The sequence below is a fragment of the Pongo abelii genome, chromosome 15, assembly GCF_028885655.2.
Source record: "Pongo abelii isolate AG06213 chromosome 15, NHGRI_mPonAbe1-v2.0_pri, whole genome shotgun sequence".
NCBI lineage: Eukaryota > Metazoa > Chordata > Mammalia > Primates > Hominidae > Pongo > Pongo abelii.
In genome coordinates this window covers 92,988,809-93,014,172 of record NC_072000.2, presented here as the reverse complement: position 1 = coordinate 93,014,172, position 25,364 = coordinate 92,988,809, and the positions used below count along the sequence as shown (strand labels likewise).

The following is a 25,364-nucleotide window of genomic DNA, read 5'->3' as shown; positions in this document are numbered from 1 at the left end:
TGTTAGTGGCTCCTTCTAGGACAAGATCTTTACATTAGGTTGTTCAGAAATTTCATGATTCTGTATTTTTGTTTTTAAATAGTCTTCTGTGAGGGCCAGACACGATGGCTCACGCCTGTAATCTCAGCACTTTGAGAGGCCGAGGTGGGCAGATTGCTTGAGCTCAGGAGTGGAAAAATCCTGTCTCTACAAAAAAATACAAAAATTAGCTGGGCATGGTGGCGTGCACCTGTAGTCCCAGCTACTTGGGGGCTGAAGCAGGAAGACTGCTTGAGCCCAGGAGACCAAGGCTGCAATGAGCCATGAACACGCCACTGTACTCCAGCCTAGGTGACAAAGCGAGACCCTGTGTCAAAAACATATATATATACTCGTATATTCACCTTTATTTTAATTTTTATCATCACTGATTCAAGAGGAAAACAGGTGGATTTTAACTTAAAAGGGCTATGTGTGGTTTTATACTGGTTAATTATAATAAGATTACCGAAGTCATGCTGGATGAAATATTATAAAACATAGTTATCTCTTTGAATCATTCAATAAGCAAATACTGTTTTCTTCAAATGAATGTACATTTATCATCCTGAGACTTAACATTTTATAAAAAATAATTCATTATAGTTAAAGTAGCTTGTCATAGGAAAATTTCTAGCAAACAACTCAATTTTATGGCAACCAGTTAAAGAAGTATAAAAATGGCAACATGTTCTTTTTTTTTTTTTTTTTTTTTTTTGAGACAGTGTTTTACTCTGTCACCCAGGCTGGAGTGCAGTGGTACAATCTCTGCAACTTCTACGTGCCAAGCCCGAGTGATCCTCCCACCTTAGCCTCCTGAGTTAGCTGGGACTAGAGGCATGCACCACCACACCTAGCTAATTTTTGTATTTTGTGTAGACATGAGATTTTACCATGTTGCCCAAGCTGGTCTCTAACTCCTGGCTCAAGTGATCCGCCTGCCTTGGCCTCCCAAGGTGCTGGGATGACAGGCGTGAACCACTATGCCCGACCTATATATTCTTAATGTTCATGAAGTAAATGCTTTCTAAATTTTTGCCAGCCTTTTGCACTTTATAGAATGACATTAGAAAGTTTCTTTTTTTTTTTTTTTGAGATGCAGTTTCGCTCTTGTTGCCCAGGCTGGAGTGCAATGGCGCAGTCTTGGCTCACTGCCACCTCCACCTCCTAGGTTCAAGCTATTCTCCTGCCTCAGCCTCCCAAGTAGCTGGGATTACAGGCGGCTGCCACCACGCCTGGCTAATTTTTTGTATTTTTAGTAAAGACGGGGTTTCGCCATGTTAGCCAGGCTGGTCTCGAACTCCTGACTTCAGGTGATCCACCTGCCTCAGCCTTCCAAAGTGTTGGGATTACAGGTGTGAGCCACTGCTCCTGGCCAAACATATTGGAAAGTTTCTGTTAAAAACTTACATCCTCCAGATTTAAGTTTTAATTATAATCAATTCTGAGTTTGTTTTTGTTTTTTTGTTTTGAGATGGAGTCTCGCTCTGTCGCCCAGGCTGGAGTGCAGTGGCGTGATCTTGGCTCACTGCAACCTCCACCTCCTGGGTTCAAGTGATTCTTCTGCCTCAGCCTCCCAAGTAGCTGGGATTACAGGCACCCACCACCACGCCCGGCTAATTTTTGTATCTTTAGTAGAGACGGGATTTCACCGTCTTGGCCAGGCTGGTCTCAATCTCCTGACGTCATGATCTGCCCGCCTCGGCCTCCCAAAGTGCTGGGATTACAGGCGTGAGCCACGGCCCCCGGCCAATTCCAAGTTTAAAATGAACTTTCTGTTTTTTAATTCTGCACTATTAGTCCTTGTCTTGCTCATTTCATGTTTTCTGTCTGTCTCTGTGTAGCATCTGTGTAATTTTTTCAGATCTTTATTCTAGTTTTTAATTCTCTTTATAGCAGTTCATTCCCATCTGTTTTTTAACCTACCCATTAGTTAATTTTGATAATTGTCATTTTTATAACTTCTATTTGTTTTCAAGTTTGCCTGAGATATTTTAACATCATACTTCTTGTTTATATTTTAGATTTACTCTTTTCTATCTTTAATCTTAACTACCCATTTCAGATAAAGAATATAAAATCTAATTATCTCCAAGGATCTCATTATGCTGTGTTTTTCTTACCATTCTTTTGGATGTTTTCTTGTTTTTTTGTTTTGGTTTTTGTTTTTTTTTCTGCTGACTCCCTCCTAGTGGTCCATCTTCTTGTGCATTTTAAATTTGTATTGTAAGTTCATGTTTGATTGGACTTTACCTGTGGGAATCCCATGATGTCTGGATCGAGGGTGTGGGAATCCCATGATGTCGGGATTGAGGACATTTTTTTGAAAAACAATATAACCCGTGTTTACTCTGGATGCTAATGATTCAGAGATCAGATTTTTTTAAAATTTGGAAATAATGGTGTTAGATTATCACTATGAGTATTTTGGAACCTAAAATTAACATAAAAATTTGAAAGCTAGAGATTTTGTGTTTCTCTCTTCAGGTGTCTGGGGTGCTACCATCGAGAACCACTGAAAATTTATTTAATTGGGATTACATAAATCATGTAATTAGTATAAATTTGAATTTGAGGTTTATGAAAGCCACCCTGTGTTTGTGAATTCTCAAGTATGATTTTTCCTCCTCTATGGAGAACCCAGGCCAGGATAGATAAGCTTGTTTCATAAAGTCTTTATTGCCAGACACATTTTAAAAAAAAGGTTTCTCTGTTTTTCTCCTGAGATATGGTTGTAATACTAGAAGAAAATGACAGTATGCTGTTTGGAGAGTTTTTACCAAAAAAATTGCATGTAATTAAATAACTATTTTATTTCTTAAGATGTTACGTATTCAGGAAACCCATCTCACATGCGGAGACACACATAGGCTCAAAATAAAGGGATGGAGGAAGATCTACCAAGCAAATGGAAAACAAAAAAAGGCAGGGGTGGCAATCCTAGTCTCTGATAAAACAGACTTTAAACCAACAAAGATCAAAAGAGACAAAGAAGGCCATTACATAATGGTAAAGGGATCAATTCAACAAGAAGAGCTAACTATCCTAAATATATATGCACCCAATACAGGTGCACCCAGATTCATAAAGCAAGTCCTGAGTGACCTACAAAGAGACTTAGACTCCCACACATTAATAATGGGAGACTTTAACACCCCACCGTCAACATTAGACAGATTAACGAGACAGAAAGTTAACAAGGATACCCAGAAATTGAACTCAGCTCTGCACGAAGCGGACCTAATAGACATCTACAGAACTCTCCACCCCAAATCAACAGAATATACATTTTTTTCAGCACCACACCACACCTATTCCAAAATTGACCACATAGTTGGAAGTAAAGCACTCCTCAGCAAATGTAAAAGAACAGAAATTATAACAAACTGTCTCTCAGATCACAGTGCAATCAAACTAGAATTCAGGATTAAGAAACTCACTCAAAACCGCTCAACTACATGGAAACTGAACAACCTGCTCCTAAATGACTACTGAGTATGTAACGAAATGAAGGCAGAAATAAAGATGTTCTTTGAAACCAACGAGAACCAAGACACAACGTACCAGAATCTCTGGGACACATTCAAAGCAGTGTGTAGAGGGAAATTTATAGCACTAAATGCCCACAAGAGAAAGCAGGAAAGATCCAAAATTGACACCCTAACATCACAATTAAAAGAACTAGAAAAGCAAGAGCAAACACATTCAAAAGCTAGCAGAAGGCAAGAAATAAATCAGAGCAGAACTGAAGGAAATAGAGACACAAAAAACCCTTCAAAAAATTAATGAATCCAGGAGTTGGTTTTTTGAAAAGATCAACAAAACTGATAGACCGCTAGCAAGACTAATAAAGAAGAAAAGAGAGAAGAATCAAATAGACGCAATAAAAAATGATAAAGGGGATATCACCACCAATCCCACAGAAATACAAACTACCATCAGAGAATACTACAAACACCTCTACTCAAATAAACTAGAAAATCTAGAAGAAATGGATAAATTCCTGGACACATACACCCTCCCAAGACTAAACCAGGAAGAAGTTGAATCTCTGAATAGACCAATAACAGGCTCTGAAATTGTGGCAATAATCAATAGCTTACCAACAAAAAAAAGTCCAGGACCAGATGGATTCACAGCCGAATTCTACCAGAGGTACAAGGAGGAGCTGGTACCATTCCTTCTGAAACTATTCCAATCAATAGAAAAAGAGGGAATCCTCCCTAACTCATTTTATGAGGCCAGCATCATCCTGATACCAAAGCCTGGCAGAGACACAACCAAAAAAGAGAATTTTAGCCCAATATCCTTGATGAACATTGATGCAAAAATCCTCAATAAAATACTGGCAAACTGAATCCAGCAGCATATCAAAAAGCTTACCCACCATGATCAAGTGGGCTTCATCCCTGGGATGCAAGGCTGGTTCAAAATTTGCAAATCCATAAATGTAATCCAGCATATAAACAGAACGAAAGACAAAAACCACATGATTATCTCAATAGATGCAGAAAAGGCCTTTGACAAAATTCAACAACCCTTCATGCTAAAAACTCTCAATAAACTAGGTGCTGATGGAATGTATCTCAAAATAATAAGAGCTATCTATGACAAACCTACAGTCAATATCATACTAAATGGGCAAAAACTGGAAGCATTCCCTTTGAAAACCAGCACAAGACAGGGATGCCCTCTCTCACCACTCCTATTCAACATAGTGTTGGAAGTTCTGGCCAGGGCAATTAGGCAGGAGAAGGAAATCAAGGGTATTCAATTAGGAAAAGAGGAAGTCAAATTGTCCCTGTTTGCAGATGACATGACTGTGTATCTAGAAACCCCATTGTCTCAGCCCAAAATCTCCTTAAGCTGATAAGCAACTTCAGCAAAGTCTCAGGATACAAAATCAGTGTACTAAAATCAGAAGCATTCTTATACACCAATAACAGACAAACAGCCAAATCATGAGTGAACTCCCATTCACAATTGCTTCAAAGAGAATAAAATACCTAGGAATCCAACTTACAAGGGATGTGAAGGACCTCTTCAAGGAGAACTACAAACCACTGCTCAAGGAAATAAAAGAGGATACAAACAAATGGAAGAACATTCCATGCTTATGGGTAGGAAGAATCAATATCATGAAAATGGCCATACTGCCCAAGGTAATTTATAGATTCAATGCCATCCCCATCAAGCTACCAATGACTTTCTTCACAGAATTGGAAAAAACTATTTTAAAGTTCATATGGAACCAAAAAAGAGCCCGCATCGCCAAGTCAATCCTAAGCCAAAAGAACAAAGCTGGAGGCATCACACTACCTGACTTCAAACTATACTACAAGGCTACAGTAACCAAAACAGCATGGTACTGGTACCAAAACAGAGATATAGATCAATGGAACAGAACAGAGCCCTCAGAAATAATGCTGCGTATCTACAACCATCTGATCTTTGACAAACCTGACAAAAACAAGAAATGGGGAAAGGATTCCCTATTTAATAAATGGTGCTGGGAAAACTGGCTAGCCATATGTAGAAAACTGAAACTGGATCCCTTTCTTACACCTTATACAAAAATTAATTCAAAATGGATTAAAGACTTAAATGTTAGACCTAAAACCATAAAAATCCTACAAGAAAACCTAGGCAATACCATTCAGGATATAGGCATGGGCAAGGACTTCATGTCTAAAACACCAAAAGCAATGGCAACAAAATCCAAAATTGACAAATGGGATCTAATTAAACTAAAGAGCTTCTACACAGCAAAAGAAACTACCATCAGAGCGAACAGGCAACCTACAAAATGGGAGAAAATTTTCGCAACCTACTCATCTGACAAAGGGCTAATATCCAGAATCTACAATGAACTCCAACAGATTTACAAGAAAAAAACAAACAACCCCATCAAAAAGTGGGCAAAGAATATGAACAGACACTTCTCAAAAGAAAACATTTATGCAGCCAAAAGACACATGAAAAAATGCTCATCATCACTGGCCATCAGAGAAATGCAAATCAAAAACACAATGAGATACCATCTCACATCAGTTAGAATGGTGATCATTAAAAAGTCAGGAAACAACAGGTGCTGGAGAGGATGTGAAGAAATAGGAACACTTTTACACTGTTGGTGGGACTGCAAACTAGTTCAACCATTGTGGAAGTCAATGTGGCGATTCCTCAGGGATCTAGAACTAGAAATATCATTTGACCCAGCCATCCCATTACTGGGTATATACCCAAAGGATTATAAATCATGCTGCTATAAAGACACATGCACACGTATGTTTATTGCGGCACTATTCACAATAGCAAAGACTTGGAACCAACCTAAATGTCCAACAGCGACAGACTGGATTAAGAAAATGTGGCACATATACACCATGGAATACTATACAGCCATAAAAAGGGTGAGTTCATGTCCTTTGTAGGGACATGGATTAAACTGGAAACCATCATTCTCAGTAAACTATCGCAAGGACAAAAAACCAAACGCTGCATGTTCTCACTCATAGGTGGGAATTGAACAATGAGAACACATGGACACAGGAAGGGCAACATCACACTCTGGGGACTGTTGGGGGGTGGGGGGTGGGGCGTGGGGGGAGGTGGGAGGGATAGCATTAGGAGATATACGTAATGTTAAATGACGAGTTAATGGGTGCAGCACACCAACATGGCACATGTATACATATGTAACAAACCTGCACATTGTGCACATGTACCCTGAAACTTAAAGTGTGATAATAATAAAATTAAAAAAAAAGATATTCATGAGTCAAAAAAATTTAAAGTAAAAATTAGTGAAACTAAATATATAATTTAATGTTTAGTATATAGAAATACAAAAAGACAAAATCATAATATGAGTATAGCTGTGCAGTATTTTAATTATTGGTAAATTATTAAAAGTAAATACTTCATAAAATGAAGAAAGTTTCAGCATAAAACACTGAAATAAAATAATTGATGTTTCTTTTAAAGCAACCTTAAGGAGCAAAGTTTATTAATGATATTATTATTGAGTTGAAAATAATTAATTTTGAGCAAATTTTTCCAATAGCCCAAAAGGCCCTTACTATACACTACACTATACTATACACTATTCTATACACTAGTCTGAGTAATGGTGAAAAGATAAGTATAATCCAGTTCTAAATTCCCTGTGACTCTTGTATCATCAGATAATACTATCTCTTGTTTGATGGCTTCAAGGACATTTTTTTGAAAGTTTTTTTTTTTTGTAGGGACTATAGCACCTTTATTTTTTTATTTTTTATTTTTATTTTTTGAGACAAAGTCTTGCTCTGTCACCCAGGCTGGAGTGCAGTGGCATGATCTCGGCTCAATGCATCCTCTGCCTTCTGGGTTCAAGCGATTCTCCTGCCTCAGCCTCCCGAGTAACAGGGACTACAGGCATGCGCCACCATGGCTGGCTTATTTTTGTATTTTTAATAGAGATGGAGTTTCACCATGTTGGCCAGGCTAGTCTTGAACTCCTGACCTCAAGTGATCTGCCCACCTCGGCCTCCCAAAGTGCTAAGATTACAAGCATGAGCCACCATGCCTGGCTATAGCCCCTTTATTGATAGCAAGCTATAATATTTATTTTAAAGAAAACATTTCCAGGTTACATTGTCTTTAAATTTATTATTTGTAGAAGGAAATTATAATTAATTACTATTGTATGTGTTGTGAGTTGAGTTGTGTCCCCCTCAAAAGATATGTTGAATTTCTAAGCCCCCAGTACTTGTGAATGTGTCCTCATTTAGAAATAGAGTATTAGCAGGTATAATCAGTTTAAGACAAAGGCATACTAGATTTGGTTGGGCTCTAAATCCAGTGACTGATGTCCTTATAAGAAGGCCATGTGAAGATATAGGAACACAGACACACTGGGAGAATGCAGCGTGATGATGGAAGCAGAGGATTGGAGTGATGTACCTATAAACCAAGGAGCACCAAGGATTGCTACAACCACCAGAAGCTAGAGAGAAACAAGGAAGGATTATTCCCAAGAACTTTCACAATGGAGCATAGCTCTGCCAACATCTTGATTTCAGATTTCTAGTCTCCAGAACTGTGAGAGAATGGATTTCTGTTGTTTTAGGACACACAGTTTGTGGTCATTTGTTACAGCCTCTAGGAAACCAATACTGTGTTCATATTCCAGTGTTCAAAAAGTCTTCAAGCTAGAGTAAGAATTATTCTCACAGTATTAGTTTTGCTTAGTTGACCTTTATTATCTCTGTGAAACTTGAGGGAAGAAAATTTTTTAAAAAACGATATAACCCGTGTTTACAAATCTGGATGCTAATGATTCAGTGATCAGATTTTTTTAAAATTTGGAAATAATGGTATTAGATTATCACTATGAGTATTTTGGAACCTAAAATTAACGTAAAAATTTGAAAGCTAGTACTATAATGAGTACAATTAATGTACGTCCCTTCGTGAATTCCAGTTTTGTCTAGGAGGTTCAGGTGCAAGACTAGTTTCGTATGCCGTTAGGGCAGATGTGGCTTTAAAATTTTTTTTTATTTTATGTTATTTTAAGTTCCAGGATACATGTGCAGGATGTGCAGGTTTGTCACATAGGGAAACGTGTGCCATGATGGCTTGTTGCACCTGTCAACCCATCACCTAGCTATTAAGCTGCATGTGAATTAGCTATTTATCCCAATGCTCTCCCTCCTCCCTGCCCCCCAACAGGCCCCAGTGTATGTTCCTCTCCCTGTATCCTTAGTTCTCATTGTTCAGCTCCCACTTATAAGGGAGAACATGCAGTATTTGGTTTTCTGTTCCTGTGTTAGTTTGCTGAGGATAATAGCTTCCAGCTCCATCATGTCCCCACAAAGGACATGATCTTGTTACTTTTTATGGCTGCAATAGTATTCCATGGTGTATATATACCACATTTTCTTTATCCAGTCTAACATCGATGGGCATTTGAGTTGATTCCATGTCTTTGTTATTGTGAATAGTGCTGCAGTGGACATATGTGTGCATGTATCTTCGTAATAGAATGATTTCTATTCCTTTGTGTATATACTCAGTAATTACATTGCTGGGTCAAATGGTGTTTCTGGTTCTAGGTCTTTGAGGAATCGCCACACCGTCTTCCACAATGGTTGAGCTAATTTACATTCACACCAACAGAGTAAAAGTGTTCCTATTTCTCCACAGCCTTAGCACCATCTGTTGTTTCTTGACTGTTTAATAATCGCCATTCTGACTGGTGTGAGATGGTATCTCAATGTGGTTTTGATTTGCATTTCTCTAGTGATCAGTGATGTTGAGCTTTTTAAAATATGTTTCTCAGCTGCATAAATGTCTTCTTTTGAGAATTGTCTGCTCTTGTCCTTTTCCCACCTTTTAATGGGGTTATTTCTTGTGAATTTGTTTAAGTTCCTTGTAGATTCTGGATATTAGACCTTTGTCAGATAGACAGATTGCAAAAAATCTTCTCCCATTCTGTAGGTTGCCTGATCATTCTGATGATAGTTTCTTTTGCTGTGAGGAAGCTCTTTAGTTTAATTAGATCCCATTTGTCAATTTTTGCCTTTTGCAATTGCTTTTGACATTTTCATCATTAAATCTTTGCCTGTACCTGTGTCCTGAATGGTATTGCCTAGATTTTCTTCTAGGGTTTTTATAGTTTTGGGTTTTACATTTAAGTCTTTAATCCATCTTGAGTTAATTTTTGTATAAGGTGTAAGGAAGGGGTCCAGCTTCAATTTTCTGCATGTGGCTAGCCAGTTTTCCCAGCATCATTTATTAAACAGAGAATCTGGCCGGGTGTGGTGGCTCATTCCTGTAATCCTAGCACTTTGGGAGGCCAAGGTGGGCAGATCATGTGAGCTCAGGAGTCCAAGACCAGTCTGGCCAATATGGTGAGACCTTGTATCTACTAAAAATACAAAAATTAGCCAGGTGTGGTGGTGTGTGCCTGTAGTCCTAGCTACTTGGGAGGCTTAGGCAAGAGAATTTCTTGAACCCAGGAGGTGATGGTTGCAGTGAGCCAAGATTGTGCCACTGCACACCAGTCTGGGAGACAGAGCAAGACTCTGTCTCAGAAAAAATACAAACAAACAAATAAATAGGAAATCCTTTCCCCATTGCTTGTTTTTGTCAGGTTTGTCAAAGATCAAATGGGCATAGATATGTGGTCTTATTTCTGAGATCTCTATTCTATTCCCTTGGTCTATGTGTCTGTTTTTATACTAGTGGCCATGATGTTTTGGTTACTGTAGCCTTGTAGTATAGCTTGAAGTGGGATTAGCATGATGCCTCCAGCTTTGTTCTTATGGCTTAGCATTGCCTTGGCTGTATGGGCTCTTTTTTGGTTCCATATGAATTCTAAAGTAGTTTTTTTCTAATTCTGTGAAGAATGTCAATGGTAGTTTATTGGGAATAGCATTGAATCTATAAATTACCTTGAGCAGTGATATAGTTTGGCTGTGTCCCCACTCAGATCTCATCTTGAATTCCCACATGTTGTGGGAGGGACCTGGTGGGAGGTAATTGAATCATGGGAGCAGGTCTTTCCCGTGCTGTTCTTGTGATAGTAAGTCTAACGACATCTGATGGTTTCATGTGTCTGGCATTTCACCTACTTGAACTCACTCTATCCTGCCACCCTGTGAAGAAGGTGCCTGCTTCTCCTTTGGCTTCTGCCATGTTCGTAAGTTTCCTGGGACTTCCTCAGCAATATGGAACTGTGAGTCAGTTAAATCTCTTTCCTTTATAAATTTCCCAGTCTCAGGTATTTCTTCATAGCAATGTGAGAATGGACTAATACAGTAAATTGGTACCAGTAGAGTGGGATGCTGCTGAAAAGATACCTGAAAATGTGGAAGCAACTTTGGAACTGGGTAACAGGCAGAGGTTGGAACAGTTTGGAGGGCTCAGAAGCAGACAGGAAAATGTGAGAAACTTTAGAACTTCTTAGAGACTTGTAGAATGGCTTTGACCAAAATGCTGATGATGACACAGGCAATGAAATCCAGGCTGAGGTGGTCTCAGATGGAGATGAGGAACTTGTTGGGAACTAGAGCAAAGGTGACTCTTCTTATGTTTTAGGAAAGAGACTGGTGGCATTTTCCCTCTGCCCTAGAGATTTGTGGAACTTTGAACTTGAGGGAGATGATTTAGGGTATCTGGTGGAAGAAATTTCTAAGCAACAAATTATTCAAGAGGTGACTTTGGTGTTGTTAAAAGTATTCAGTTTTTAAAGGGAACCAGAGCATAAAAGTTCAGGAAATTTGCAGCCTGACTGTGACAGAAAAGAATATCTCATTTTCTGAGGCGAAATTCAAGCCAGCTGCAGAAGTTTGCGTAAATAATGAGGAGCTGAATGTTAATTCCCAAAACAATGGGGAAAGTGTCTTCAGGGCATGTCAGAAGTCTTCACGGCAGCCCCTCCCATCACAGGCCTGGAGGCCTAGGAGGAAAAGGTGATTTTGTGGGACAGGCCATGGGCCCCTCTACTCTGTGCAGCCTAGGGACTTGGTACCCTGCATTCCAGCTGCTCCATCCATAGCTAAAAGGGGCCAAAGTACAGCTTGGACTGTTGCTTCGGATCAGAAGCCTCAAGCCTTGGCAGCTTCCATGTGGTGTTGAGCCTGCAGGTGCACAGAAGTCAAGAATTGAGGTTTGGGAACCTCCACCTGGATTTCAGAGGATGTATGGAAATGCCTGGATGCCCAGGCAGAAGTTTGCTGCAGAGGCGGGGACCTCATGAAGAACCTCTGCTAGGGCAGTGCGAAAGGGAAATGTGGGGTTGGAGCCCCCATACAGAGTCCCTACTGGGGCACCGCCTAGTGGAGGTATGAGAAGAGGGCAACCATCCTTCAGACCCCAGAATGGTAGAGCAACTGACAGCTTGCACCAGGTGCCTGGAAAAGCCGCAGGCACTGAATGCCAGCCTGTGAAAGCAGCCAGGGAAGGGGGCTATACTCTGCAAAGCCACAGGGGCGGAGCTGCCCAAGACCATGGGAACCCACCTCTTGCATCATTGTGGCCTGGCTGTGAGACATGGAGTCAAAGGAGATCACTGGAACTTTAAGATCTGACTGCCCTGCTGGATTTTGGACTTGAATGGGGCCTGTAACCCCTTGGTTTTGGCCAGTTTCCCTTATTTGGGACAGCTGTATTACCCAATGCCTGTACCCCCATTGTATCTAGGAAGTAACTAACTTGCTTTTGATTTTACAAGCTCATAGGTGGAAGGGACTTGCCTTGTCCCAGATGAGATGTTAGACTATGGACTTTTCAGTTAATGCTGAAATGAGTTAAGACTTTGGTGGACTGTTGGGAAGGCACGATTGGGTTTGAAATGTGAGGACATGAAATTTGGGAGGTACCAGGGTCAGAATGATGTGGTTTAACTGTGTCCCCACCCAAATCTCATCTTGAATTCACACGTGTTGTGGGAGGGACTTGGTGGGAGGTAATTCAATCATGGGGGCGGGTCTTTCCTGTGCTGTTCTTGTGATAGTGAGTCTCACGACATCTGATGGTTTTATGTGTCTGGGATTTCACCTGTTTGTACTCACTCCATCCTGCTGCCCTGTGAAGAAGGTGCCTGCTTCTCCTTTGCCTTCTGCTATGATTGTAAGTTTCATGAGGCCTCCTCAGAAACACAGAACTGTGAGTCAATTAAATCTCTTTCCTTTATAAATTACCAAATCTCAGGGTTTTTGTTGTTGTTGTTGTTGTTGTTGTTTTTGAGAGAAGTCTCACCCTTTTAGCCCAGGCTGAAGTGCAGCAGCACAATCTGAGCTCACTGCAACCTCCACCTCTTGGGTTCAAGTGATTCTCCTGCCTCAACCTCCTGAGTAGCTGAGATTACCGACACACGCTACCATGCCTGGCTAATTTTTGTACTTTTAGTAGAGACAAGGTTTCACTATGTTGGCCAGGCTGGTCTTGAACTCCTGATATCAAGTGATCCGCCCACCTCAGCCTTCCAAAATGCTGGTATTACAGGTGTCAGCCACCACACCCAGCCAGGTATTTCTTCATAGCAGTGTGAGAACAGACTAATAGAGGCAGTATGGCCATTTCACAATATTGATTCTTCCTATGTATGAGCATGGAATTACTTCATTTGTTTCTGTCCTCTTTTATTTCCTTGAGCAGTGGTTTGTAGTTTTTGAAGAGGTCCTTCACTTCCCTTGTTAGCTATATTCCTAGGTATTTTATTCTCTTCATAGCAATTGTGAACGGGAATTCATTCATGATTTGGCTCTCTGTTTTCTGTTGTTGGTATATAGGAATGCTTGTAATTTTTGCACATTGATTTTGTATCCTTTGACTTTGCTGAAGTTGCCTATCAGCTTAAGAAGCTTTTGGGCTGAGATAATGGGGTTTTCTACATATACGATCATATCATCTGCGAACGGAAACAGTTTTACTTCCTCTCTTCCTATTGGAATACACTTTATTTCTTTCTCTTGTCTGATGGCCTGGCCAGAACTTCCCAATACTATGTTGAATAGGAGTGGTGAGAGAAGGCATCCTTGTCTTGTGCTGGTTTTCAAGGGGAATGCTTCCAGCTTTTGCCCATTCAGTATAATACTCACTGTGGGTTTATCATTATTATTTTGAGGTATGTTCCATCAATACCTAGTTTATTGAGAATTTTTAACATGATGGGATGTTGAATTTTATCGAAGGCCTTTTCTGCGTATACTGAGATAATCATATGGTCTTTGTCTTTAGATCTGTTTATGTGATGAATTATGTTTATTGATTTGTGTGTGTTGAACAAGCCTAGCATCCTGGGGTGAAGACAGCTTGATCGTGGTGGATAATCTTTGATGTGCTGCTGGATTCAGTTTGCCAGTATTTTATTGAGGACTTCTGCATCAATGTTCTTCAGGCATATTGGCCTGGAGTTTTCTTTTTTTTGTTGCATCTCTGCCAGGTTTTGGTATCAAGATGATGCTGGCCTCAAAAAATGAGTTAGGGAGGAGTCCCTTTTTTTCAGCTGTTTGGAATAGTTTCAGAAGAAATGGTACCAGCTCCTCTTTGTACCTCTGGTAGAATTCAGCTGTAAATCTGTCTGGTCCTGGGCTCTTTTTGGTTGGTAGACTATTTATTACTGCCTCAATTTCAGAACTGTTATTGGTCTATTCAGGAATTCAACTTCTTCCTGGTTCCGTCTTTGGAGAGTGTATGTGTCCAGGAATTTATCCATTTCTTCTAGATTTTCTATTTTATTTGCATAGAGGTGTTTATAGTATTCTCTGATGGTTGTTTGTATTTCTGTGGGATCAGTGGTGATGTCCCCTTTATCATTTTTTGTGTCGATTTGATTCTTCTCTCTTTTCTTCTTTGTCTAGCTAATGATCTATTTTATTAATTTTTTTCAAAAACTGGCCCCTGGATTCATTAATATTTTTTGAAGCACTTTTTGTGTCTCTATCTCCTTCAGTTCTGCTCTGATCTTTGTTATTTCTTGTCTTATGCTAGCTTCGGGGTTTATTTGCTCTTGGTTCACTAGTTGTTTTAGTTGTGATATTAGGGTGTCAATTTGAGATCTTTCTGGCTTTTTGGTGTGGGCATTTAGGGCTATACGTTTCCCTCTTAAAACTGCTTTAGCTGTGTCCCAGAGATTCTGGTATCTTGTCTCCATGTTCTTATTGGTTTCAAAGGACTTCTTGATCTCTGCCTTAATTTCATTATTTACCCAGGAGTCATTTAGGAGCAGGTTGTTCAATTTCCATGTAGTTATGTGGTTTTAAATGATTTTCTTAAGCTTGAGTTCTAATTTGATAGTGCTGTGGTCTGAGAGACTGTTATGATTTCAGTTCTTTTGTACTTGCTGAGGAGTGTTTTACTTTCAATTATGTGATCAATTTTAGGGTATGTGCTATGTGGTGCCAAGAAGAAAGTATATTCTATTGTTTTTGGTTGGAGAGTTCTGTAGATATCTATCAGGTCCACTTGATCTGGAGCTGAGTTCAAGTCCTGAATATCTTTGTTAATTTTCTGTCTTGATGATCTAATGTTGACAGTAGGGTGTTAAAGTCTCCCACTATTATTATGTGGGAGTCTAAGTTGTCTCTTCGTAAGTCTCTAAGAACTTGTTTTATGAATCTGGGTGCTCCTGAACAGGGTGCATGTATATTTAGAATAGTTAGCTTTACTTGTTGAATTGATCCCATTTCCATTACACAGTGCCCGTCTTTGTCTTTTTTGATCTTTGTTGGTTTAAAATCTGTTTTGTTAGAAACTAGGATTGCACTCCCTGCTTTTTCCTGCTTTCCATTTGCTTGGTAAATTTTCCTCCATCCCTTTATTTTGAGCCTGTATGTGTCTTTACACATGAGATAGGTCTCTTGAATATAGCACACCAAAGGGTTGTGACTCTTTATCAGCATGCCATTATCTGTCTTTTAATTGGGGGCATTTAGCCAATTTACATTTAAGGTTAATATTGTTATGTGTGAATTTGATCCTGTCATCGTGAGGCTAGCTGGTTATGTTGCACACTTAATGTAGTTGCTTCATAGTATCATTGATTTTTGTACTTCAGTGTGTTTTTGCAGTGGCTGGTAACACTTTTTCCTTTCCATGTTTAGTGCTTCCTTCAGGAGCTCTTGCAAGGCAGGCCTGGTGGTGACCAATTCCCTCAGCATTTGCTTGTCTAAAAAGGATTTTATTTCTCCTTCACTTATGAGGCTTAGTTTGGCTGGATATGAAATTCTGAGTTGGAAATTCTTTAAGAATGTTGAATATTGTTCCCTAGTGTCTCCTGACTTGTAGGGCTTCTGCTGAGAGGTCCGCTGTTAGTCTGATGGGCTCCCCTTTGTAGGTGACCTGACTTTATCTCTGACTGCCCTTAACATTTTTTTCCTTCATTTTGACCTTGGAGAATCTGATGATTATGTATCATGGGGTTGATCTTCTCATGGAGTATCTCACTGGGGTTCTCTGGATTTCCTGAATTTGAATTTTGGCATGTCTTATTAGGTTGGGGAAGTTCTCCTGGATGATATCCTGAAGTATGTTTTACAACTTTGTTCTATTCAGGTACCCCAGTCAGTCATAGGTTCAGTCTTTCTACATAATCCCATAGTTCTCAGAGGTTTTGCTCATTGCTTTTCATCCTTTTTTTTTTTTCTCTAATCTTGTATGTGTATCTTATTTCAGCAAGATAGTCTTCAAGCTCTGAAATTCTTTCCTCTGCTTGGTCTATTCAGTTATTGATACTTGTGGTCGCACTGTAACATTCTTGGTTGTGTTTTTCAGCTCCTTCAGGTCATTTATGTTCTTCTCTAAACTGGTTATTCTGGTTAACAGCTCCTGTAATGTTTTATCATGGCTCTTAGCTTCTTTGCATTGGGTTAGAACTTGTTCCTTTAGCTCAGCAAAATTCATTATTACCCACCTTCTGAAGCCTACTTCTGTCAGTTCATCCATCTCAGCCTTTGCCCAGTTCTGTGCCCTTGCTGGAGAGGTGTTATGTTAATTTGGAGGAGAAGAGGCACTCTGGCTTTTTGAGTTTTCAGCATTTTTTTTCTTTGATTCTGTCTCATCTTTGTGAGTTTATCTAGCTTCAGTCTTTGAGGCTGCTGACCTTTGGATGGGGTTTTTGCAGGGACTTTTTTGTTGATGCTCTTGTTGTTGCTGTTTGCTTGTTTTTCTTTTTTCTCCTTTTTTTTTTTTTTTTTTGTGAGATGGAGTCCTGCTCTGTCACCCAGGCTGGAGTGCAGTGGCGTGATCTTGGCCCACTGCAACCTCCACCTTCTGGGTTCAAGCAATTCTCTGCCTCAGCCTCCCAAGTAGCTGGGATTACAGGCACCTGCCACCACACCCAGCTAATTTTTTTTGTTTTTTTTTAGTAGAGACGGGGTTTCACCGTCTTGGCCAGGCTGGTCTTGAACTCCTGACCTCATGATCCACCTGCCTCGGCCTCCCAAAAGTGCTGGGATTACAGGCATGAGCCACTATGCCTAGCCTGTTTTTCTTTTAACAGTCAGGCCCCTCTTCCTCTTCCAGCTGAGGTTTGCTGGAGGTCCACTCCAGACCTTCTTTGCCTGGGTCCCTCCCACACCTCTAGGTGTCACCAGTGGAGGCTGCAAAACAGTAAAGGTGGCTGCCTGCTCCTTTCCCTGGGATCTCTGTCCCAGAGGGTCACTGAACTGATACCAGTGGGAACGCCCCTGTATAAGGTGTCTAGCAACCCCTGTTGGGGTGGTCTCACCCAGTCAGGAGGCACAGGATCTAGGACCCACTTAATGAAGCACTCTGACTACCCTTGGCAAGAGGGGGTGCATTACACTGGGGGAAATCCCACTTGTCCTGACTGCCCAGATTCCTCAGAGCTGGTAGAGGGAAAGACTAAGTCTGCTGATCCATGGAGACCACGGATGCCCCTCCCCTCCAGGAGCTCAGTCCCTGGGAGATCAGAGTTCTGTCCACAAACCTCTGGCTGGAGTTGCTGAAATTCCTGCAGGGAGGCCCCGCGCAGTGAGGGGGTATGGTCAGGGTCCGACCTAAAGAGGCAGTCTGGCCACCATCTGCCACAGCCTCTGTGCTGCACTGTGGTGAATTCTTCCTGGGTCTGAACTGTCTGTTTTCCCAGGCACCATCAGAGGAGAAATGGCAGACTGGAGCTGCAGTGATGTCTGCTGCCCCTCCCCCAGGGAGCTCAGTCATCTGCGGCAGCAGACAGCCAAAGTGATGACGGCCGTCCCTTCCCCCAGGAACTTGGTAGTCTTAGGCAGTCTGTAGCTAAGTGGCCACTGAGAATCTGTGCAGCTCTGTGCTTGGGACTCAAGGAACTGGTGGCATGGGCTCACGGGGGGGATCTCCTGATCCACCGGTTGCACAGATCCATGGAAAAAGTGTGGTTTCCCGGGCAGGACAGCACAATCACTCACTGCCTCTCTTGGCTGGGAGTGGGAGCTCCCCTTGTCCCGTGCAGCTCCCAGGTGGGCTGTCATGGCTCCCAGGTGGGCTGTCGCTCCACCCTGCTTTTCCTCACTCTCCATGGGTCATGCCAACCACCTTGTCAGTCCCAATGAGAGGACCTTGATACCTCAGTTGCTGATGCAGGATTCACTTGCCGTTTTCGGTCTTCTTGGTGGGAGCCTCTGACTACAGCTGTTTCTAGTTGGCTTTCTTGGCCCCTCCCCTTTCAAATGTGGCTTTTTTACTCTGGTTTTCTGCTCCCCTTTTAATTTTGATAACTAGAAAATGTTTCTAATTTTTCAATGATCTCAGCTATGAATTTTAAAGGATACTTACTATATTAATCTTTGCTTAAACTCAACTTTCTACCTGCTTTATGCCTGCACCCAACCAGCAGAATAAGCATTGAGTAAAACAGGGAACTGTGATAATTGACCTCACTACTGTTCTGTTTCTCTGCCCTCTTTTGTAGCAGAACTCCTCAAAATAGTTGAGGCGCCCTTCTGTGTGTGTTCACATGACAGTAGCTCCATAACCCACTCCAATTAGGCTTTTTTCCCTATTTGTCCATTTAACCTGCTGCCAATCTGTTGATCACTTCCTGGTTCTCAGTGTATTCACCTCACAGCAGTTTTTGACACAATTTATCATTCCCTTTTTTTTTTCTGAAATACTTTATTCACTTGTCTCTGGAACCCGTGCGTGTCTGTTTCTTTTCTCTACTTCACTGACTCCCTTTTTTTGTTTCCTTTGCTAGCTCTATCTCTTCTTCCTGCACTCTGCATTTAGGACTGCTCCAGGGCTTCTCTCCGGACTTTTCTTTTCATATGTACACTCACACTTTAGATTCAGTCGGTCACTGTCCAGTCAGAAGACGAGACTACAAGGCTTATTTGAACAGTGGGAATTTAATAAAAAGAATTGCTAACTAGCAAAAAGTGATTACCTACTGAAAAAGCCTTAGAGGTAGCCACCATAGAAAGCAGCTACCAACCCTAGTACTAAGGGAGAGTGAACAAGTTAAAGGCGATTCAGACCTGTTTGGAAATGGTGTGGCTGCCACCAGAACATTCAGTGAGCTTGTGGCAAGAAAGCTTTCTAGAGGGTGCAGCCCTCGGTGGAACAGTGAGAGTAGTCACTTGGTGAAGGAGAAGCTTGCCAGAGGCAGCAGGCCAGAGCTGAATGGTCAGAACCACTGCTTGAAGAGCTTAACCTAGGGCAAAATCATTGAACTGTGAAGACTCCTGCCAGAGAATCTTACTGAAGTCTGCAAATTGCAGCTAAATCGTTAGAGCCATTACAGTGATGGTGGAGAAACTTGCTGGAAGAGGCAGTTGGGGCTGCCACTCTGGTGAATGCTATCAAGCCCCCTTTCATGCCAGTGCCCTGGCTCTGTTGGTAAAACAGCACACTGGAGGAAGGGAGTCACTTCTGTTTTGGCCTTGTAGTGTCTCTCCAGCTCCCTCTACTGGCAAGCTAGCAAAAAAGTCTGTGAGGCCCAAAGTGGCAGATTTGGAACTGAGAGGCAATAAATTAATAACCAGCACAGTCTTCCCCTCTGGCTAGTCAGGATCCACATGAACCTTTATACACACATTTGAACTTCAGTACAATCACAGAACTAACCTTATGTTTCTACCCAAAGAGATGCAGCTACCTTTGGTACAAGTGAAGTAGTTCTCACCCCTAAAGAGAGAAGACCTACGCTATTCTCAAATTTAGGTCTTATATTCTTTTAACACAAAATTGTAAAGCTAACCTCCAACAAACTTGTATAAAATATGAAGGAGAAAAAGGAGAGAAAAGTAAAATAGTTAATATACACAAATAAAGGTATACATATAACAAACGTTATATGCAGCTCCTGAAAAGGATTCATATATTAAATTGTCTCCTTCATGTCTTCACTTGAACTTCTCATAGGCATCTTTAACTTAATTTGTACAGAACTAAGCACTGGTTCCTCCTCTAGTTTATCCCATTTCAGTAAATGGCATCACCACTCAAGCAAAACCATGCCCTTGACGCCTTTCACCCCACATCCAGTTGGTCAAAGTTCTGCCAGCTCTGTCTTTGAAATATATCCAAATCCTTCCTCTTATCACCTCCACTGCTGCCGCCTTGCTCCAGGTCATCATCATCTCTTGACTCTCAAATCTGAGAAATCACATCTTAGATTTCTTCATTTCCAATGTATGCTTAATAATTAAATAACTACTTGTTCTCAACTTATGCTATAACTTTTCATTCTGTATATACCCTGTCCTTTCCTCATCAAATTTCATACAAGATACCAAAATCCTTAGGGCTTTTGAATATGTTTGCTGCAACCTTTGCTGTTAGGGTAAGCCCTTTTTTGTGTTTATCAATGCAGCACTAACCCTTATTTTTACTAATGTTAACATCATTAATGACATTAATGAACGATATTAATTTTATCATTAATAATAAAATATTTCATATATGGTTCTGAAACATATATATAGATGTATCTTCCTACCTTTAATAATGGCCTATTATCAGATTTTTAAAAATATTTTAGTTTCATAGGCCAGGTGCTGTGGCTCACGCCTGTAATCCCAGCACTTTGGGAGTCTGAGGCAGGTGGTTCACCTGAGGTCAGGAGTTCGGGACCAGCCTGACCAACATGGTGAAACCCCATCTCTACTAAAAATACAAAAGTAGCCAGGCCTGGTGGCACATGCCTGTAATCCCAGCTACTTGGGAGGCTGAGGCAGGAGAATCACTTGAACCCAGGAGGCGGAGGTTGCAGTGAGCTGAGATCATGCCATTGCACTCCAGCCTGGGCAACAAGAGGGAAATTCCATCTCAAAAAAAAATTACTTTTATAAAGATGACTTATTTCTTAAATTTCTGTATTTTTGGAAAGAAGCTACAAAGGTAAAACCTACTCTGCAAAACTTCCACGTATATCATTGGCTTTTTATGTTAATTAAAATCTCTCATTCTTTTTCATCAACTTAATTTCTTTTAAGGTAAATATCAGTACTTGCTTTTGTTGTATTCAGAAGTGAGTTTCATTCCTGCTTAGAATTCCATACCATTGACTTCTATAGAAAACTTTATCTGTATCTCTTGACTCCTTTTTAATATTGATTTGAGGCCGTAATAAAGAGGCAATCTTTTTAGCAAATACTTTTTTTTTTTTTTTTTTTTTGAGGCAAGGTCTCACTCTGTAACCCAGGCTGGAGTGCAGTGGTGCAATCATAGCTCACTGCACTCTCAACCTCCTGGGCTCAAACAGTCCTCCCGCCTCAGCTTTGTAAGTAAATAGGACTACAGGTGTGTGCCACCATGCCTGTCTATTTATTTATTTACTTACTTACCTGTCTTCCCTTCCCCCTTCTCTCTTCCCCCTTCTCTCTTCCCCCTCGCCCCTTGTCCTTTGCCCCTTGCCCCTTCCCCTACTCTGCCTACTGGCAAAGATGGGGTCTTGCTATGTTGCCCAGGCTGGTCTTAACCTCCTGGCCTCAGGCAGTCCTCCTGCCTCAGCTCCCCAGAGTGCTTGGATTATAGGCATGAGCCACCACACCTGGCCCATACTTTAAATTAGAAAAAAGGGAAAATTGCCTAATATACTCGTTCTCTTTCAGGTGGGAGGTGTTGCTGTTTTTCTCCTGATGGTAAAGCTTTAGCCGTAGGTCTCAACGATGGAAGCTTCTTAATGGCAAATGCAGATACTCTAGAGGATCTTGTGTCTTTTCATCACAGAAAAGATATGATTTCAGATATTCGATTTTCACCTGGTAAGATCCATTGAAATTGTATTTGAGTATTAACTTGGGTCTGGCAGTGTATAAATGTATCAATGTATAATTTTTATTAACTGTTATGTTATCTCAGAACTTAACTTTTTTACTAGAAGAGGCAGTGTAGCAAGAGGTAAAAGCCCTGTTGTTAGATTGGTGCGAATATCTGTCTTAGTGCCAATTCTGTTACTGAATTTTCTGTGTGATTTGAGCCAGGATGCTTCTCTGAGCTTTTGTTTCCTCATTTGTGATATAAAAGGGTTGGATAACTGTTTTCGTTATATTCTTTTATTATTATTATTATTTTTTTTAATTTATGAAGTATTTATTGATCATTCTTGGGTGTTTCTCAGAGAGGGGGATATGGGAGGGTCATAGGATAATAGTGGAGAGAAGGTCAGGAGATAAACACATGAACAAAGGTCTCCGGTTTTCCTAGGCAGAGGTCCCTGCGGCCTTCTGCAGTGTTTGTGTCCCTGGGTACTTGGGATTAGGGAGTGGTGATGACTCTTAAAGAGCATGCTGCCTTCAAGCATCTGTTTAACAAAGCACATCTTGCACCGCCCTTAATCCATTTAACCCTGAGTTGACACAGCACATGTTTCAGAGAGCACGGGGCTAGGGGAAAGGCCATAGATCAACAGCATCCCAAGGCAGAAGAATTTCTCCTAGTCAGAACAAAATGGAGTCTCCTATGCCCACCTCTTTCTACATAGACACAGCAACAATCTGATCTCTCCTTCCTTTCCCCACACTTCCCCCCCTTCTTTTCAACAAAACTGCCATCGTCCTCATGGCCCGCTCCCGATGGTCGCTGTCTCTTCGGAGCTGTTGGGTACACCTCCCAGACAGGGCGGCTGGGCAGAGGTGCTCCTCACCTCCCAGACAGGGCGGCCGGGCAGAGGCGCTCCTCACTTCCCAGAAGGGGCTGCTGGGCAGAGGCGCTCCTCACCTCCCAGACGGGGCGGCCGGACAGAGATGCTCCTCACCTCGCAAACGGGGTGGCCGGGCAGAGATGCTCCTCGCCTCCCAGACGGGGTGGCCGGGCAGAGGCGCTCCTCACTTCCTCCCAGACAGGGCGGCCGGGCAGAGGCGCTCCTCACTTCCCATACGGGGCTGCTGGGCAGAGGCGCTCCTCACCTCCCAGATGGGGCGGCCAGGCAGAGACGCTCCTCACCTCCCAGACGGGGTGGCCGGGCAGAGACGCTCCTCACCTCCCAGACGGGGCGGCCGGGCAGAGGCGCTCCTCACTTCCTCCCAGACGGGGTGGCAGCCAAGCAGAGGCGCTCCTCACCTCCCAGACGGGGCGGCCGGGCAGAGGCGCTCCTCACTTCCCAGAGGGGGCGGCCGGGCAGAGGCGCTCCTCACTTCCCAGACGGGGCGGCCGGGCAGAGACGCTCCTCACTTCCTCCCAGACGGGGTGGCAGCCGGGCAGAGGCACTCCTCACCTCCCAGACAGGGCGGCCGGGCAGAGGCGCTCCTCACTTCCCAGATGGGGCAGCCGGGCACAGGCGCTCCTCACTTCCTCCCAGACGGGGTGGCGGCCAGGCAGAGGCGCTCCTCACCTCCCAGACGGGGCGGCCGGGCAGAGGTGCTCCTCACCTCCCAGACGGGGTGGCCGGGCAGAGGCGCTTCTCACTTCCCAGATGGTGTGGCGGCTGGGCAGAGGCGCTCCTCAGTTCCCAGATGGGGCAGGTGGGCAGAGGCGCTCCTCACTTCCTCCCAGACAGGGTGGCGGCCAGGCAGAGGCACTCCTCACTTCCCAGATGGGGTGGCCGGGCAGAGGCGCTCCTCACTTCCCAGATGGGGCAGCCGGGCAGAGGCGCTCCTCACTTCCTCCCAGATGGGGTGGCGGCCAGGCAGAGGCGCTCCTCACCTCCCAGACGGGGCGGCCGGGCAGAGGTGCTCCTCATCTCCCAGACGGGGCAGCCAGGCAGAGGTGCTCCTCACTTCCTCCCAGACGGGGTGGCAGCCGGGCAGAGGCACTCCTCACCTCCCAGACGGGGCGGCTGGGCAGAGGCGCTCCTTACCTCCCAGACGGGGCGGCCGGGCAGAGGCGCTCCTCACTTCCCAGACGGGGCGGCCGGGCAGAGGTGCTCCTCACTTCCTCCCAGACGGGGTGGCGGCCGGGCAGAGGCACTCCTCACCTCCCAGACGGGGCGGCTGGGCAGAGGCGCTCCTCACCTCCCAGACGGGGCGGCCAGGCAGAGGCGCTCCTCACTTCCCATACGGAGTGGCGGCCGGGCAGAGGCGCTCCTCACTTCCCAGATGGGGCAGCCGGGCAGAGGCGCTCCTCACTTCCTCCCAGAGGGGGTGGCGGCCAGGCAGAGGCGCTCCTCACCTCCCAGACGGGGCGGCCGGGCAGAGGTGCTCCTCATCTCCCAGACGGGGCAGCCGGGCAGAGGTGCTCCTCACTTCCTCCCAGACGGTGTGGCAGCCGGGCAGAGGCACTCCTCACTTCCCAGACGGGGCGGCCGGGCAGAGGCGCTCCTCTCCTCCCAGACGGGGCGGCCGGGCAGAGGCGCCCCTCACTTCCCAGACGGGGCGGCCAGGCAGAGGCGCTCCTCACTTCCCATATGGGGTGGCAGCCGGGCAGAGGCGCTCCTCACTTCCCAGACGGGGCGGCCGGGCAGAGGCACTCCTCTCCTCCCAGACGGGGCGGCCGGGCAGAGGCGCTCCTCACTTCCCAGACGGGGCGGCCGGGCAGAGGCGCTCCTCACTTCCCAGACGGGGCGGCCGGGCAGAGGTGCTCCTCACTTCCCATACGGGGTGGTGGCCGGGCAGAGGCGCTCCTCACTTCCCAGATGGGGCAGCCGGGCAGAGGCGCTCCTCACTTCCTCCCAGATGGGGTGGCGGCCAGGCAGAGGCGCTCCTCACTTCCCAGATGGGGCGGCCAGGCAGAGGCGCTCCTCACTTCCCAGACATTGGGCGACTGGGCAGAGGCGCTCCTCACTTCCCAGATGGGGCGGCCGGGCAGAGAGGCTCCTCACATCCCAGACGATGGGCGGCCAGGCAGAGACGCTCCTCACTTCCTAGATGGGGTGGCGGCGGGGCAGAGGCTGTAATCTTAGCACTTTAAGAGGCCAAGGCAGGAGGCTGGTAGGTGGAGGTTGTAGCGAGCCGAGATCACGCCACTGCACTCCAGCCTGAGCACCATTGAGCATTGAGTGAGCGAGACTCCGTCTGCAATCCCAGCACCTCGGGAGGCCGAGGCAGGCAGATCACTGGAGGCCAGGAGCTGGAGACCAGCCCGGTCAACACGGCGAAACCCCGTCTCCACCAAAAATACAAAAACCATTCAGGTGTGGCGGCGTGCACCTGTAATCCCAGGCACTCGGCAGGCCGAGGCAGGAGAATCACAGGAGCCCCAGGCAGGGAGGTTGCAGCGAGCCGAGATCACGGCAGTACAGTCCAGCTTCGGCAACAGAGGGAGACCGAAAAAAGAAGGAGAGGGAGACTGAAGAAGAGGGAGAGGGAGAGGGAGAGGGAGAGGGCACCAGTGCTAAATTTTAATGAGCTGACGGATATGAGCCCCCAGCCCAACAACCTGTTTAAAATTCAGGCTTTGAATGTTGATAATCAAACTAACATTTGACCCAGCAATCCCCTTACTGGGTGTATGCCCAAAGGAATATAAATTGTTCTATC

At 44.0% G+C, this 25,364-nt stretch overlaps 1 protein-coding gene across 9 annotated transcripts in view; it reads left to right on the top strand.

Moving 5' to 3' along the window:
* The window catches only part of EML5 (EMAP like 5), a 209,581-nt gene that overhangs the window by 134,905 nt on the left and 49,312 nt on the right, over positions 1-25,364 (top strand). For all 9 annotated transcript variants that reach the window (XR_008513154.2, XM_024231451.3, XM_054530353.2 and 6 more), the window contains exon 22: positions 21,561-21,713. Coding sequence is in view for 8 of the 9 variants with exons in the window: in XM_024231451.3 (XP_024087219.1) it covers positions 21,561-21,713 (153 nt within the window). In the remaining variant the exon portion in view is untranslated. The remainder of the gene's footprint in view (positions 1-21,560; positions 21,714-25,364) is intronic.